Raw genomic sequence first — 16,911 nt, 5'->3', positions numbered from 1 at the left:
TTTGGGTTTCAGGGGGTGGCGTGATAGTTTTGGGCGCTTCTGTATCTGGATTCTGGACTAATGAGCATTAGCAACATTTGTTTTCCCTAAAATAATTGTATGCATTCATATTAGATGATAGCCACTGAAGGTCCTTTTGACTTTTTAAGATCCTTCACTTCTTCTCCTTTAATCTTCCTTGCAATCTGGACTGAACCACAGGAGCCATAGCATTTAAACAACTTGGTAAACTGTTCACTCCACAGATACTAATAGCCTTCCCTCAACTAGCAAATGCAAGCAAAAGCCCAAAATGCTAAAACCTTGTCTTTTTACGGATAAGCTAACACCATGTTCATAATTATACATATTGCATGGTGATTTCAAAAGAAAGAAAAACCACATAAAACAATCACTAGAGCATCATATGTTAATTATTATTATTTATTTTTTCTTGGTTACCAATTAATGTAGCTTTAAATTCCGTTAAATGCCCTCAACATCACTGAAAAGGACACAATATGCTCTCTGGATCGGCTGCTTGACAAGAATATGCACACTGTCCCAATTTGTCTTCACAAACTCAAGATCAAAATTTCATCTGAATACTGTACAGTGTACACTATATCCGTTAATCGTTCCCTTGCCCCCAACCCCAAAAATAAAAATAAATAAATAACATGCTGTACAGTAAAAACACAAGAAACTACAAAATAACCATTACAAGGGGCAGGGAACAAATAATTTTGAAACCATCGTAGATTTGCAGTTGGGGAAACAATATCTATTGTTTAGAAAGTGAGAGGTCTTTCAGCTGCTGGGGATCAACCTCTGAAGGTGTGCGAGTAAGAGCACACTGGGCAGTTGTGGTCTTTGGAAAGGCTATAACATCTCTGATGGAATTAGAACCAGTCAACAGCATCACCAACCGATCCAACCCATAAGCAATTCCCCCTGCATCATACATTCATGATGAGTCAATTTTGGCTACACCACCCAAGCACAACAATATGATACATGGAACAAATGGATTTTTTCACCCAAAAAAAAAAGGTATTTTAAACTATGAAGACAAGATCAAAGTAAGATTAGGCAAAGGCTTCGGTGCAACAACCCTTAAGCAGAAGCCTGTAATTTGCTTTACATTTACAAGAGACCAAACCAATTCACACAAAGATGGATCCAATAATGAAGCATTATAAGAATATTGAACGAGTAATAGCCATAAACGTGAAGATTTTCAAAGATCTTCATGAGCACTGACCATACAATTAATGGAATTTATCCAGAAATTAGTTTGATTAAATGACTCATGCTTCAGTAGATTGTACCCAGACAGCCTTACCAACCACCCCACCTCCACAAGAAAAAAGACAGCCGGCTTTTATAGTATCTAGGTTTGAATTGTACACGAGAGTCTTAGGAACACAGAATTTTCTAGGTGGTTAAGTCGGAAACAGAATTTCTGCAATTTTGAATTGTAATTGGTTGGGGTTCAAGAAGATTAGGAATTTCAATCTAGAATGACTTCTTCAGCTCCAAAACAACAGCAGGTGGATTCCTGCTCTTTAATATTCCAAATTCTTAAGTCAGTTTGTCCTACTATTTTACAACTAGCAGAACCCCTCTTATCCCCTACATTTCAGTTTGCATCCCTCTTAAGTATCTGCTCTTACAGATCTGAACTGTCTCACTTTTTGGTACATTAGTTTATGGTATAATTCTATTGAACTCTGGCATCAACTCTGATTCCAGCCATTAGAATTCTAGTACCTCTGAATTCAAGAAATTTCAATCCAGGTTCCATTCCAAGTCTGAGAACATATATCTAGACTAATTCTAGGTATAATTGTCAAGGTGTTGACCCCTTGGAGCATCAATGGGGTCGCCTTAACATCCAGGAACTCCTCTACACATTGAATTGCCTAGACACCATGACATTTATTATTTCAAGTAGTTGGAATTCTAAATCAGTTTTTGTGTGTCACTTTATGTAATCAATAATCAACATAATCCAGGAGATTATATAGAAATAAACTTCAGTTTTCCAGAAACTAAGGCATGTGGATCTATGCTGTTCCACCTTCCTCATTCTTCCAGCTCCAAAACAAAAGCTGGTGGATTCCTTCTCTTTGATCTTCCACATTCTTCTTTTCCCTTAACAAGTCAGTTTGTCCTACTATTTTATCACCAGCAAAATCCCAAGTCTTCTAAATTTTAGATTGCGTTCCTCCTCTGAACTGTATCATTTAGTACATTAGTTTTTGGTATAATTCTCTTGAAGTTTGGCATCACTTCTGAATCCCGCAACTAGAATCCTAGTACCGGAACTGCTGTCCTATTTTCTAAGTGCCACCAGCAATTGCATGCTCGGTTCAGACTACCATGTTTCCGGACAACTCATAGAGTTATTCTACTGCCTACTGGTTCTGATCAACGCTCAGCATAATTTTGAAGTCCTGGATTTATTTTACGTTCTTACTTTTTAGTTATAAATGTCCCCCGTATTCCTGGTCCTCTGTTCTGTGATAAGAACTAGCCACATGCTGGTTCTTCGGATTCGGACTAGTCAACATACAGAGGTCTGAATCATCTTGATGGAAAAGGACATCCCCAAATGGCATGAGGCTCCAGCCACTGCACGAGTACACAACCTTATCTCGGTTTGCAAAGAAGCTGCTTGAACCTGTGGCAAAGGAGCAACCATTGTATTGGCACCAAAGCCTGCCCTCATCTGAAGATTGTTGATGAAATAGAATTATATCTGTTGCGATCTCAGTCTTAATGTTTACTAATATGTAAAGAGACGTCAAGCTAAGCCATCCCATACCATGTGGAGGAGCTCCCATGTCCAAAGCCTCGAGAAGATAACCAAATTTTTCTTCAGCCTGCACACAGAAAAGCACATTACCAGTTATGACTTATGAGAGAACTGAAAACCTTCCAAATTATCTTTTTATAAATAATTTGCTACCGAAAGACAATCTCAAGAAAAAAAAAATTGATGATAAACAAAGTGGTGAAGGTGCCATGATTTTATGAGCCAAATTTGATCAATAAGCCTCGCTGGATATCAGACACCAGAAAGCATGTCATATTTTTCAGATGACACAAAAATACTTGCACATAACTAATTAAAATACAAGTTTTGCTATAATTGAAAAGCAATGAAGTTATCATGCGTGGAGGATATCCGAAATGCAACACAGTTGATGAAAACAAAGAGCAAAGAAGAAAGATACAAAATAGAAACTATTAATGCGGAATAGGAAAAGGATGAATCAATTATCTAGTTCACCCTCGCATTCAAAATTTAACAGAAGTATGAAAGTTAAACCAGAGACAAGTACAGACACTGCTTCCCCTTCAATAAGAGCCTTACCAAATATGCCATGAACGTGATATCCTAGCTCTATGAAAGGAGAGTCAACCAATTTAGCCAATCCTCATATCTATACATACATGTGAAGAACTGGAAATTGCCTGATATAGCTCTGATGCATGTAATGGAATTGACTTAAAACTCCAGAGCATGTACAAAACATTGTAGACTAAGAAGCTACATCTGTAAAGGTGCAAAGAGAAAGGTGCAGCAAGAAAGATAGCAAGTCTCAGGCCAGCCGGCTGAACCTCCCTGCTCCACCGTGGCTAAGGCCAACATGACTATTAAGTGGGCTGTTATCACTTTATTATGGTGTATTAGCTCTTTAATAAACGGATTAGCACTGAATGTGATCCTCTAACCCACCTTACCCCTTCAATTGCCTGCTGAATGCACCAAACCCACCGAACTGCCTGTTAGACCATTTCTATTGTAATAAAATATTAAATCATGTAAAACTTAAGCTATATTAATGAAAAGTTATTTACAAGACACTGTAAAAATAAGTTTTCCTATGAAACCTATTATTTTAGGCATGTGAGAGCTGATGAGATTGATCTACCCATTGATGGGCAGGGCAACCATTTGATTGTCCATATATCAAATCTATCAACAACATAACCACCATCTGAGAATTTTTTTTCTCTGGGTATCTTCAGCCTTCAATTTAGTGAATGGCCACGTGGAAATTCTAACTATTGATAAGGAAACAGCACACTAGAATAAATGAGGAACCATTTTCATTAGCCATTTATAAAGTTCAAAGACACTCAGTCAGCCTACACAAGCTGCCATGCAGGTTGTTTTGGGAAATCTTAATACATGTATCAAGGAAAACATGAACAATAATAAAATGATAGCAGGTTTGAGAGACAACTTGTATTGAACAAAGGGTTCCCTTAGGCTAAATGGAGAGGCCAATTTGGTGAATCTGGAAGTTAAGAGTATTTTTCTTTTTTAAAAGAATAGGATTGGCAATTTGACCCTATCTAGGTGGTGATTTAAGATGCTCAAGTATTAGTCCTCAGATTGCTCATACTGAATAGAGATGAGGTGGGAGGCTACCCCACTTCCAGATGAGGCTTGTTGGCAGGCATGAGCTAGTTAGGTGTACAGCACAGCCCCTAAACTCTCTCTTAGGCTTCCCAGTTGGTGTAGCTGTCATGAGTAGTATATAAAACACATCCTTTCGGCCTATACAATTGCATCCACAATTGGTTCTAGAGGGATCAAATGGGAGCTTTCTATCATTGTTCAGAGAGGCCAGATCTCTATGATCCTAGAGGAATACCTCATTCTTTTTGGATGTTTACACTGACAAGTCCTCTTGTTGATTACCTTACCAAATGAGGAGTCAACAGATTAGCCATGTACATAGTACACGTTGGCACTTCCTATTTCATAGGGCTTTACGCCTGTTAAAACGCTGCATATTTAATGTCTACTTTTAGTTTTCTTTCCTTTGGTGCCTTTTCACTTTGATTCTCTTCTTTCCCTCCAAAAAAATTTTTCTATAATTTCAACAAACAATGCATATTTTTTCTGTAAACCGGACTAGACTACAGTTGTGCTTTAGAATGGAGATTTGTCAGCCTTCACCATTTGGTCCAATGGCAGTAACTATAATAGTTATTATTGAACGTCATGTATGAAGAAGCCTTTTGATCAAAACATTGCTTTTGGCATCATATAAGGGCAGAATACTATCACATTTGAAGTCAAGGATTCCAAATTCAGCATGTGCAATTCTCTCCATAAAAACAGAAATAATTAATAAGGGCAAGATTTTCTGCCAGGCTGTGGGGTGCATGTACCAAGCAGGCAACAAAATGACATGCATCCCACTATGAAATGTAAAAATCCTACCATGGTGTTGCCCACACACCAGTTGAGCCACAAAACTTGGCACTGATCCCCTTTCTGTTTAATAATAGATACTTCCTATCCAAATGACTTTCAGTCGCCCAATGGTTCACTTTTTTTTTTTTTTTTTTTTTTTTTTTCAGTTTAAACAACCCAACCATTAGGCTTGAACAGCCTGCAGTTGACAACTGTTGACGAGTAAACCACTTCTGAAGGACCTCATGCAAAATTTTTTAAGAACTGTCAAAATGATCTGAACAGTCTTATAGCATGGTCCAATGGTAAACATAAATTCAGAAAAAGAGCACTTCCCGGAGGGCCCTCCTTATGCCCCCACAATAGATCAATTAAATGATCACCCAAACCCACCCTCCCTTTGGAACTTGGATACTAGCATGCCTATTCCCATTTGCCCCCACACTGGAACAGGGGCTGCACAGCCTGGCAGCAGACTACTTCCCATAAAAGTTATAAACAATAATTATAATCATTAGAATATGCAAGGAGCTGTAAGTTCCAAAGCCTATGTCCAAGAAGTCCCAACCAAAATGATATACGGGGCCTGCAGCAAAGCTGTGAAAACTTTATATCATATAAATTTCACAGCATCCTAGTCAATTAAGGCATTCAATACATATTATGATCTTCTGCTCATCCCATCCACAGTCATGCATGCAGATCAAAGAACATCTATATTAAGAGTAGTAAACCGTAAAATCCATTTAAGGCTTGGTGAACCATATGTTTCAGCTTTATCAAGCTAAGAGGCATCTAAGGAAAATGTACAATTAGAAGATTAAAAGATCAGCTAAAGTACAAAATATTCCCTCACCTCCTTTGGGTTGATACCAACAATTTCTAGAACCTTTTCCTGGACCTCACGCTTGTAAATTCTCAGACTTCCTCCACCAATCTGATAACGAAAAAAGAGACACAAGGTGGCAGAAAATATGGATAGAAGTTTCCACTATATGTATACCAAAGGGAAAACACATTTTATACATTAATAAAAAAATAAAAATGAGGAGAGAAACCATTGTTTATGGGGAATGCAGGCACAATACCTCAACTCCATTGTAGACCATGTCATAAGCCAGAGCACGAGCAGTGGAAAGGTCATCCATGTCCTCAGGATTTGGTGCCGTGAAAGGATGATGCAAGGCCTGTAGAAAGAGAGTAAGGCCTCCATTGCAGACTATGTCACTAGTGAAATGATGGGCAGTACATAGGAATTTCTTGATGTAGGGCAAAACATGAAGAAAATTAGGCCAAAATGCTGTTCATATTACTGTTTAACTGTCCCATAAACTCTTCTGTGAATGATACCAAAGATCTTGTAGGAAACAAGACCAGACTATATGAAAACATTTTTTAGGGATGAATTTTTCTGTTGAGTGAATCAGGACTTTACTAATTTCTATTTTTATGAAGTTGTTTGTTTCTATTTTTGATATGTAATTAAAACTCAAATTTAGAGGTTTTTTGTGCTATAAGAATATCAGTGGTTAGTTTTAGTGGAGTCAATAAAACACTGTCTACTCGACTTTTTAACCCAAAGGGCAGGTTTGGGTTACAAAATAACTGGCCCTGGCAGGGTTGAGTAAGGTTTGGTTTAGCCTTCAGGCCAACCCAGTTTGGCCCTACCCACCCTATGTTAATTTAGTCAAGTTACAATTATATATAAATTGAGTTTTGAATAATTATTTAATCAAGTATTCAACTAACAATCTTAATGGATTAGCTCAGTTGGCAAACATCGACATTTCATAACTAAGAGGTCAAGAGTTCATATCTCCTTGGTGTCACCAACATATGCATCTTGTTTTGTTTTCAGGGTTAAAATCAGGGCAGGTTCAGGGTAAAACAGGGGTAACCTGACCCTATCAGGGTAAATCAGGCAGATCAAGCTTAGAAGAACCCTGGTAGGGTAGGGTTTGGGTTTGGGGTTCTCAAACCCTGGCAAGGTTGGTGGCATTCGGATTTGGGGGTCTCGTCCCTAGGGTAGGGTCCGTTGACACCCCTAGTTAGTTTTTGTTCCCCCCATCACCATCTCTCCTTCCTTTCTCCATTCCCCATCAGAGCCGCTCCTTCTCCACCTTTTTCCTCCTTCTGAAGCCCCTCCTATCCTATCCAAGGGCCTTTTACATGACCCAACCCTCAGATAGCAAAGGAGGGGTTTTGAAGGAAGAAAAAAGGTGTAGAACTGAATCAGCCAAATCAGGTATGGATTCTTCACATATAAGAATACAGAAACAAAATAAAGAAGTGAAGCACGCACCTCAAGCCGCTGCTCAGAATCGTTCCACTCAAACATTGGAAAGTCAGTTATCCAAAGAATTGAGTGTGCTGACTGGATGTCACGCAACAAAAAGCAAATTCATTTCAGAGAATGAACATACAATAAATGAGGGAGTAAAAATGTCTTTAGTGTAAGCACGAAACTTACATGGTCAATCAAACCCAAGTCCTGTGCTATGAAAACTCTAAGCCGGTCAAGAGTCTTATTAACTGATATATGATGACCCACAGAAAACAAGATAAGATCTCCCGCTTTTGCAGAACACTGTTTCAGAAGAAGCTCTCTGTTTATTGGATCCAAACTTGATGCCAAAGCAGGAATCCCTTCAACCTCCCCTATTTAAAATTTAAACAATCAAAATATGTAGAGAGTGATATTTACAGAGAAAAAATGGAACTGAAAATTTTTTATGTTACCATTGTCCAAGACCTTGAGGAATGACAAACCCTTAGCTCCAGATTTCATTGCTTCATTATAAATCTCACCCTTCTTAAGAGCTGTGTTCGAATACTTTTTTGCACCCGCAGGTATGCATAATGCTTTGACTATGCCACCACTTGCCAAGGCATCAGTGAAAACCTTGAAAGTACATTCTTGAAAAATATTGGATACCTGGATTTGCAAAGAAATCAGATTTCTGGAGGGCTGCAACCAAACCAAAAGAAAAGAAGAGAAAAGTGTACAGAAATTCTAAAAGCTTTCAGTTAGCACAATTACACACACACACACACAACAAAAAAGTTTAGACAAAATGAATTAAGGAACCAGCCATGGATGCAGCAGTCTTAATTATGTGCAGAGATACACAATTTGATTCAAGAATTTCATGCATTAGTCAAAACGTTGAGACTAGACCCTTCACCCTAATAATAAATGAATTGAGCTTCAAAATGTACCATATGATATTGAGTTCAACAAAAACAACTCAGCCGTATTCTAACTGAACAGGGCAATGCATGTCCATGACAACTAAGCCCAAAATTCCATTATTGCCCCAGGATGGATACAAACAGAAACACGTCTGACATTACCATATTATCAGAACCAAGCATCAAAGTAGAAAAGCATTCGTCTTATTCCCCACTACAGATAGCTTAATAATAATATCTAAATTGCTGCTAGAAAAGAACGTTTAAGGGCCAAGATAGAGGGGAAATAAATGGACCATTGTGCATCCTATTCCTGCAATCACTTTGGAGAAAATTTAATAATTAAGACATACTCCATAGGCAGACATCAGAAGCCCCTTAAAATATTGAAGCTTAATATGCTAGATGCAACAACAAAGAGGGCTTACATCTTTCAATTCAAGATCAAAACGGAGATCCGGCTTGTCCGATCCATATCGACTCATCGCTTCAGCATATGTCAACCTTGGAAAGGGATTTGGTAGCTGGATACCTTTGATCTCTTGGAAAATCTGGCAATTTACATATATAACCAAACCAGAGTTCAGAAAGTTTAAAGAAGGAGAAGAGGGTGACAATTATCAGATGAACATCAGATTGATCTGAATTTCTTAAACATAAGTACTAACCAATCTAATCAAATTTTCATTAAGCGTTAGCATGTCTTCCAGAGGAGTGAAAGCCAGTTCCATATCTAGCTGTGTGAACTCAGGTTGTCTGTCTGCTCTCAAGTCTTCATCTCGAAAACACCTGCAGACATTTCAAACAATTGAGAGAAAGCATTTTATATTTCCTAATTGCCCAGTTAAATGGTCAAACGAAAAATAATTTAATTTGTTCCTTTATCCATTAGCATGGAGCAATCTTGCATTCCACAACCAATTCATCCTTGTTTCTATTTTTCTTTTTTCCTTTTTTTCCAGTCTTATGCTCCTTGTTATGCTTCTTACTTATCATGAAAGGAAATCACACAGTTTAAGTTCATCAGCAGATTGCAGAAAACTCAGCCCACTAAAAATAAGCAAGTAGCTATGAAACTTAAGAAATAAATGGTCACCTTGCTATTTGATAATACTTGTCGAATGCGGAGACCATTAGCATTTGCTTGAACAACTGTGGACTTTGTGGTAAAGCATAGAATGTTCCTGGCTTTAAAAAAAGGGAGACAAACAAAGAAACAAACAAAAACACACTTTATAAACTGTGAATCAGATCAGCAAGCCCTGTACCTATAAAAATAGCAAACTCTTGACCTTTAACACTGCAATACTGTAGTCACATATTACATGAATCATAACCAAAGGCAAATCAGAACAGTAGCAACTGATCAAACCCTCGAAAGTTGAAGAAAAGTAACTGGAACCAAACTCTAAACACCTAATGAATAATGCAAACACTAACTAGTCAATTAAAGGTTATAATATTCAATTCCTCCTATTGGTATCTAACATAGAATTATCAAAACAGAACAACCTGGACAAGTTAGAGTTTGATGGACATTGGAAATGACATGGATGAGGATTTATGGCTGGTTGACTGAAGAGATCAGTTAGGAAAAAAGAATTTCAAGGCATGTTGATGAATATGGAGAAGAAAGTCTCCTTATAAGGTTCTAATGGATGCCTATCAAGTTTACGATGAACTAGGAGTCAGAACTTAGGAGATGTAAGGTTCAGGTAAGAGAACAAGAAGTGCAGTAAGAGAAGGAAGGAAGGAGAGAAGAAGAGAGGAGTTTGAGAAACAAACTTGCATGGGAGATTGTCTACTCTAGGATATTTCATCCACATAGAGAAAGTTACACCAAACTCCCTAAGGAGGTAAAAGGAAATCCAAGGAAATTACAACTTAACATGTCTAAGAATAGGGAACAAAAGTATCCCTGGAGAACATCAACTCTATCATTACCTCACAAGCTGTAGATTATATGTCATGCATTCTCAGATTGTATAGGAGAATACTGAACTAGTAGGGATGAGATCCAAGGTGAAGATGTCTACTACTTGTTCGCGATTCTCAACAGAGGAAGCATAGATGTAGCTCAAGTCCAGCTCTTCCTTAATGAAGTGCCTTTCAACCTTAATGTGCTTAGATAGATCATGCTTATGGCAGCCTTGTTGTGACAGTTGGAATTCATAGGATCTATGGTGTGAATCCAAATCTTGGATGAGCCTTCCAAGCCATATAAATTTACACATTCCAAAGCCATTGCTTGAAATTCTGCTTCAGCACTGGATCTAGCTATGAGCCTATGACTGTTTGCTTTTACTTAGCCATGCAACTAAGTTACCACCTACAAATGTACAATAGCTTGACACAGTTCTTCTACCAATGATAGAAACAGCCCAATCCACGTCAGTATAGCCTTCCATCCTCCAAACGGTCAAGTTTGGACTTTGGCATAGATGAGACCTTCTTCCTGGAGAAGAATTCAAATATATGATGATGCAATAAACACCTAGAAGATGCCCACTCTAGGAAGCATGCATAAACTGATTCACCACACCTACTGCATAGGTAATGTCAGGTCAAGGGGATATAAATCAATTTCCCACTAACTGTTGGTACTTCCCCGCATCTAACAGAGGGAAAACACAATCTTCAGTGAGATTATGATTTTGATCAATTGCAGAACTAACTGGTTTACATCCCAACATTCATGTCATTTTCAAGAGATTCATTTGCAAACTTTCTCTGAAAAATGTGGATCTCTTTCTTAGATCTTGATACTTCAATCCCCGAGAAGTATTCAAAGAGCAAAGATTCTTGAAACTCAAATTGTTGACCTATCAATTTGCTAATTTTAGCATTTAGCTCCCAGCCACAACAATATCATCCGCATAAGCAATAAGCACTATTCCCAAGCCATCCCCTCACAGATGCTAATGCAATGTGATTTCTAGCCAATGCTCTAAACTTCAAAGCGAAGAAATTCAACAAAGCGCAAGGATATAGTTAAGAGTAATTAGCTGAAGGCCTCGTCGTCTAACTAGTGACACACATGAATGGATTATTGAGTCTCATTGTCCTTGTCAACTATCCAGCAAAACCATAGCCAAGGAACAGGCTTGGCAAAATCAGTGGGGAAAGAAGACCCTGTTGAGCTTGACTCAAACTCCAGTTTGTAAAATGACTTGAGAGATGTAGGATTTAAGGAGCCTTTGGGTGTAAGTGAAATAACACTACCTTTAACATCATTTTACTTAGTCCACGAGTTAGAGCAGAGCTCTACTCCTTCTTTTGGACCAAAGGCCTGCCTCGACAGGCAAATCCAAGGGGAGGACATACAAGTGAACTAATGCCATTGAGGGAATATTTAAAATAGATAAACCCCATAATGAAGTAATACTCTAAGAACATCAGCTTCATGAGTTAAGCTATCCTCAAATCGAGCCTAGGTACATCCACAAAACCAGAGGGCTTTCTCCTTGTCTAAGCAGAAAGCTGAACCAAAAGCCTTGAATTTACATCATTATAATATTTTCTCCTCTCATTTGAATTGCTTTCAATGTGCAAATACTTCTCTTGTTTGGAAAACTTGGTGCGGACCCAAAGGTCCTTTATTATGTTCATGCTACAGAAGATTGTTTAAACACTATTTAAATGTCAACTAGAAGGGCAATTTAAGCAAGATAAAGTAGTCATTGAAGCAATTCACATGAGAGAGACGTCCAGTAACAGACAAAGTTAATCACAGATTAAAAGAAAAAAGATATAAAGTACCTGAACTCGTGAAGGTACAAGATAGTCACGAGCACCTTCTGGGGTAGATCTAGAAAGTATTGGAGTCTCAATCTATAACACAACCACAAGAGACAGAATATAAATAAGGGGAAATAGCAAGCTCAGAAATAAAGACATGAGCTACAAGAGAACACAGCTTGATCCTTGGAGGATGAGACTTTCATCAATCAGATAAGAAAGAAAAATCCATTGTACTTCAAAAGCTATATTTAGACAAAAAAGCACAAAAAAGTTCACCATTAACATTTTTTTATCTAGTCTAACAAGTATCACTTTTAGACAGATATATATTTTTGATCCTCCTCGATCCCCATGGATCATGCTCACAACTCAAAATAATTAGCTTCTGGCAAAACAAAGTAATACCAGAACTTCATCATTTAGTACCTCAATAAAGTTGTGTACATCCTCTAGGTATCGTCGGATGAGCTTGACAACATTATGCCGCAATGTTAAGTTGTAAAGCATCTGTGGCCGTCGTAAATCAAGGAACCGATGTCTAATATCATATACCAGTGAATGAATAATCACATATGAAAATATATTGGCAATATCAAATCCAGAAAAACAGAAATTCCTTGTCCAAATTGGAAGGGAAATAAAGATGACCACGTAAAATTAACTTTTTAAAATGCAAGAAAAATAAATAAAATAAAATAAAAAACCATAGGCAAAGAAGTCAATGGGCCAGGCGCCATGATTTAACATGATTCTGTATTCTATCTCGGTCAAATTGTTGACCACCTGACTTTTTTCTTTTTTCTTTTTTTGGGTTAATAAGAGTTAAACACTGACTTAAGTAGTCTTGTCCTTGGACATAAATTCACTTCACCATCAAAAGGAGACCTAGATCCTAGCAGGCCTGCATTGCATGCATTTTCTTGTTCACTTTGAGGATGAAATCAATGAATCATTGGCTGATGAACTAGACAAAGCAGGATTGTCCAGAGGAATATGTACCATGGTACTCAATTTCAGAGCCCAACTAGACCAGCCAAGAGCCCAAGTTGGAACGAGTGTATTTTTCATCTTTTTTGGTTGAATCAAGACCAGGTTTTAAGTGGAAGCATACAAATTACAATCACTGTAAAATACTGAAATCATGCCAACATATCAACCCATATCCATCTAGTCTTTAAATTCCAAAAAGAGGAGTATCGAGATCTCAGCAAATTCCCAATCTTAGGATCAGTACTTCAAGTTAGATGGTATCTTGTATTAGTGCATTTGTTATACATCAACAAAGGGTGTATAATTCATTTGTATACCAGAGTAAGTATGTTTTTAATACATCTGCTTAACATGTCAAGAGTTTTTCTTTTAATTTACACATCTTCAGTTAACTTCCCCAGGGAAGTTTGACTGGTTTTGGACCTTTTGGCTATTCCACTTGCTCCACTTTGCGCTTTCTTTTTTTCTTTTCCTTAATTATGCCTTTTCTAGTTTTCTTCTGTCCCTCTTTATGAAGCGTGTTTATAACAAGATGCCAACATCTTTTGCACAGTTATCCCTAGTGAAACTGCTAGAATCTCTACACAAGTGGAGTTTCTAGAAAGGAAAAATCCTCACTTCAGGCAAACATGAGAACTTACAATGCGTAACTGTAACAAAATGCTCTTAGCCCTCAGCTCTATTATCGAATTAATCTTTAAAAGAAGGTCAATGGATCACTGTTAAAAAAGGACAATGAATCACAGCAACAGAGGACTCTACCTTATAAATACCTATACTATGAAAAGGTAAATCAATAAACTCAACACAAATGATAATCCAACATACAGACACCCAGTGAGAAAACTCCATGATCACCTTTTCTAAAGATTGCTGGCCCATCTACAGCATTGTTCTATAATTTCTCCATGGGATCAAAATACAGATAATTGAAAAATAAATCTGAAAATAAGATCATCTGTGGACACTTGCCTCAAACGGATCTCCTCCTTGGGGAACTCCTTTGCATCAGCCGCAGTGGTAACCAGGAAGGGTAGCTTAGATCTGACAGGATTTAATATTTGAACATTCTCTGCAGTGACCTGAGAGGGGTATAAATCACAAAATCAGTACCATGCTGTAGTAACAAAAGCAGGGGGAAAAAAAGTAATTAAGCTAACTAAAACCTCATTGGTGTATGTTGTAATATGGGTTTAATGGTAATTTTGTCATAGGGGTATTCCAGTCCTGGTATATATTCTAGAAACCCCTTATGCTTATTAAGAGAGGTTGTGATCATAAAATGACAAGCCATTATTCTTAAAAACCACATTGCATAGAAGAGGTTCCTCCCAAAGATGACCCGATGACACAATAATTGTCATTGTTCATCATCACTGTTCACTGAGCTGAGCTGATGTAAAAATAAGAATCTCTAGGGTTTTCATCATCACTGCCGTCATGTCCATTGCCACTTTTCCTAGCGGTCCCTCCATGCAACATCACCCTTCTCTCTTCACCCTTAGTGATGACTTGTCTCCCACCTAGGGTTTTCAGTTTAAAAACCAAATATAACATTTGACTGCAGCATAAACTGGTGTCTGAACAGCTGTTGCCAGCGCTCACAGACTGAAATTCCAACCCATTCTCAATATTTACACTTATATCAGCCTAACAAGTCAGGCGCTTTTGAGTTTTAGATGAATTCATTTGAAGATTAATAGTAAAGAAGTTCAATCACATTGACATACCAAACTGATTTGCCAAATGTAACTGAAACTGGCAACAGTTCTTCTAGAGAATTAGATCCTATTAGCACACTTGAAGAAAGAGAAGGAAGGGACATAAGAAATGAGAGAAAGCTATCCATAAACTTTGCACAGAAGCTACCTCCAAACCGAATTGCTAAATGGGAAGGCAATTTAAAGTTTTCAAGAACTTTGGCTTCTCTACACAATGAACCACTTCCCATTCATATGTCTTGCCCAAGATAAAATAATGAAGCAAGGAATACCATTCAACCAAATGCTGCTCTCAGGAAGCAAAACTAGATAATCTAGGTTCCATTCTGAGTGATGGCATACAATATATGTCAATATTTGACCTCTTATGAAGAACAACTATGCAAGTCTAGTCTAAGTGATACACAGAAATCCAGATCATTCAACTTCACTGGGAATTTATCAATTAGCCACAAGCTTTCTCCACATACCAATGCTTTTGATGCAGCACAACTAGAAGTTAAAGTTTGCAAGGAGATAAAATAGGAATTGTTTTTGCAAGAGTTTTAGAGGTAATTAGGATTTTGTTATTTATTCATTGGGATAATTATGCAATTAGATATTTAATTCAGGTTGGATATCTAGGATCAGTTTTAGTTACTTTTAAATTCCTAAGAGTCCTAGTACAATCAATGTTTCTGCTAGTCTTAAATTATCAAAAGTTCTACTATAGCTGTTTTCATATTGAAGAATGTCTCTTTTATTATTTAAAAACTTGTAATCGGCTTATTGGGATGGGAAAATATGAATTGAAGCTTTAGCTTTGTGCGTTTGGAGCCCCCTCCCCCCCCCCCCTCCTCTTCTTCTCTTCTTCTTCTTATGAGTGTTCTTCTCCTTCTTCCTCTTCTTCCCCTTCTTCAAGGCTAATCCTTCTAAGATTTCCCTTTTTTCCCTTAACTTCTTTACCGTTCTTCTCTATTCTGTCTCCCCATTAGCTTTTTTGTAAAAAGAGTTTAAAGGTAGAAATATATGAAAGATAGAAAAACTCTACGAGGTAGCCTTGAACCAGACCAATGCAGTATCAAGACAAAGGATTTGCAACGCACCTCTATCATGCCAGTTTTCATCTTATCATTGACGGACTCACTTGGTCGTGAACGAATAACACCTTCCACAGCAATCACATACTCAAGTCTCAACTCATTCACGATGGAATGGACATCGGGAAACTGACTGGGGAGAGTTGTTACCTGGAAATATAAATGACTATTATCCTGAGGGGAAAAGAGATAAAAGACAGAGAAATACAATAACCAATCCGTTACGCTCTGTTAACGGGAAAAGAATGAAAAAAACAATAATTGTGATTCCCGACAAAAAGTTCACCAAAATAGAACAGCGGGAAATCGTCCAGTAACGTAAAATTTGAGTAGAAAGAAACCCATATAAATAAGAAAAAAAAATGGAAAAATGAAGACGTGAACCGCATTTGATCCAACGCCAATCGATCAGCAAAGCAAGAGTCGCATACGAAGTACAAAAGCTTTTAATAGGAAAACCTGAACGATTCCCGAATGATCTCTGAGATTTAGAAAAGTAACACCACCGTGAATTCTATGAAGCGCGACCCAACCGCACAGACGAACGCGTTTACCGATGTCTTCGACGGATAAATCATTACAAAGCCTGGTCCTGCTAACCCACTCAAGAGTTTCCTTGACAGGGATGACGGGTTTGGGATCCGCAACTGAGGTTTCCTTCGAAGGAGCAGCAGCAGAAACGATGGAAATTTTCCTCTTAAACGGCCTTAATTGTTCACATTTCTGGAATTTTCGACAGAACGGCAAGGATAGAGAAGCAACAGACCTTGATTGGTGTATGATAAATGGAAGAGCTCTTAGAATCGAAGACATAGAGACTTTCAGTGAATCTGTTGGCGGGAGCGACCAGCAAGAACTCCCGCTTGGGCTTATCTAGACCTGAATCCAACCCGCGCCGTTAGGTCTTTCAATTGTCACCTGGACACCGTTAGAAAACTAACTGACGGAAGTGGAATTGTAGAACAGACGTTTGGGCTTAGATGTTATG

General features: G+C 37.9%; 1 protein-coding gene across 1 annotated transcript; it reads right to left on the bottom strand.

Annotated features, from left to right (window-relative positions):
• Nucleotides 1-470: 470 nt before the first annotated feature.
• Nucleotides 471-16,909, bottom strand: LOC149017655 (tRNA synthetase class II (D, K and N) family protein). The gene is made up of 15 exons (XM_089151981.1): nt 16,383-16,909; nt 15,930-16,073; nt 14,096-14,205; nt 12,560-12,671; nt 12,152-12,223; nt 9,489-9,580; nt 9,061-9,181; nt 8,821-8,943; nt 7,940-8,135; nt 7,671-7,858; nt 7,503-7,574; nt 6,289-6,387; nt 6,057-6,137; nt 2,810-2,867; nt 471-933 (listed from the first exon to the last, which is right to left on the bottom strand). Exons 1-15 carry the CDS (start codon nt 16,734-16,736, stop codon nt 764-766), a joined length of 1,992 nt encoding a protein of 663 aa, XP_089008107.1. The 5' UTR covers nt 16,737-16,909; the 3' UTR covers nt 471-763.
• Between the last annotated feature and the right edge of the window lie 2 nt (nt 16,910-16,911).

Source organism: Hakea prostrata, chromosome 4 (assembly GCF_041222555.1).
Source record: "Hakea prostrata isolate BN-2017 chromosome 4, UWA_Hpros_2, whole genome shotgun sequence".
Taxonomy (NCBI): domain Eukaryota; kingdom Viridiplantae; phylum Streptophyta; class Magnoliopsida; order Proteales; family Proteaceae; genus Hakea; species Hakea prostrata.
The sequence above is the reverse complement of the archived record's forward strand: the minus strand, read 5'-3'. Positions and strand labels throughout refer to the sequence as shown.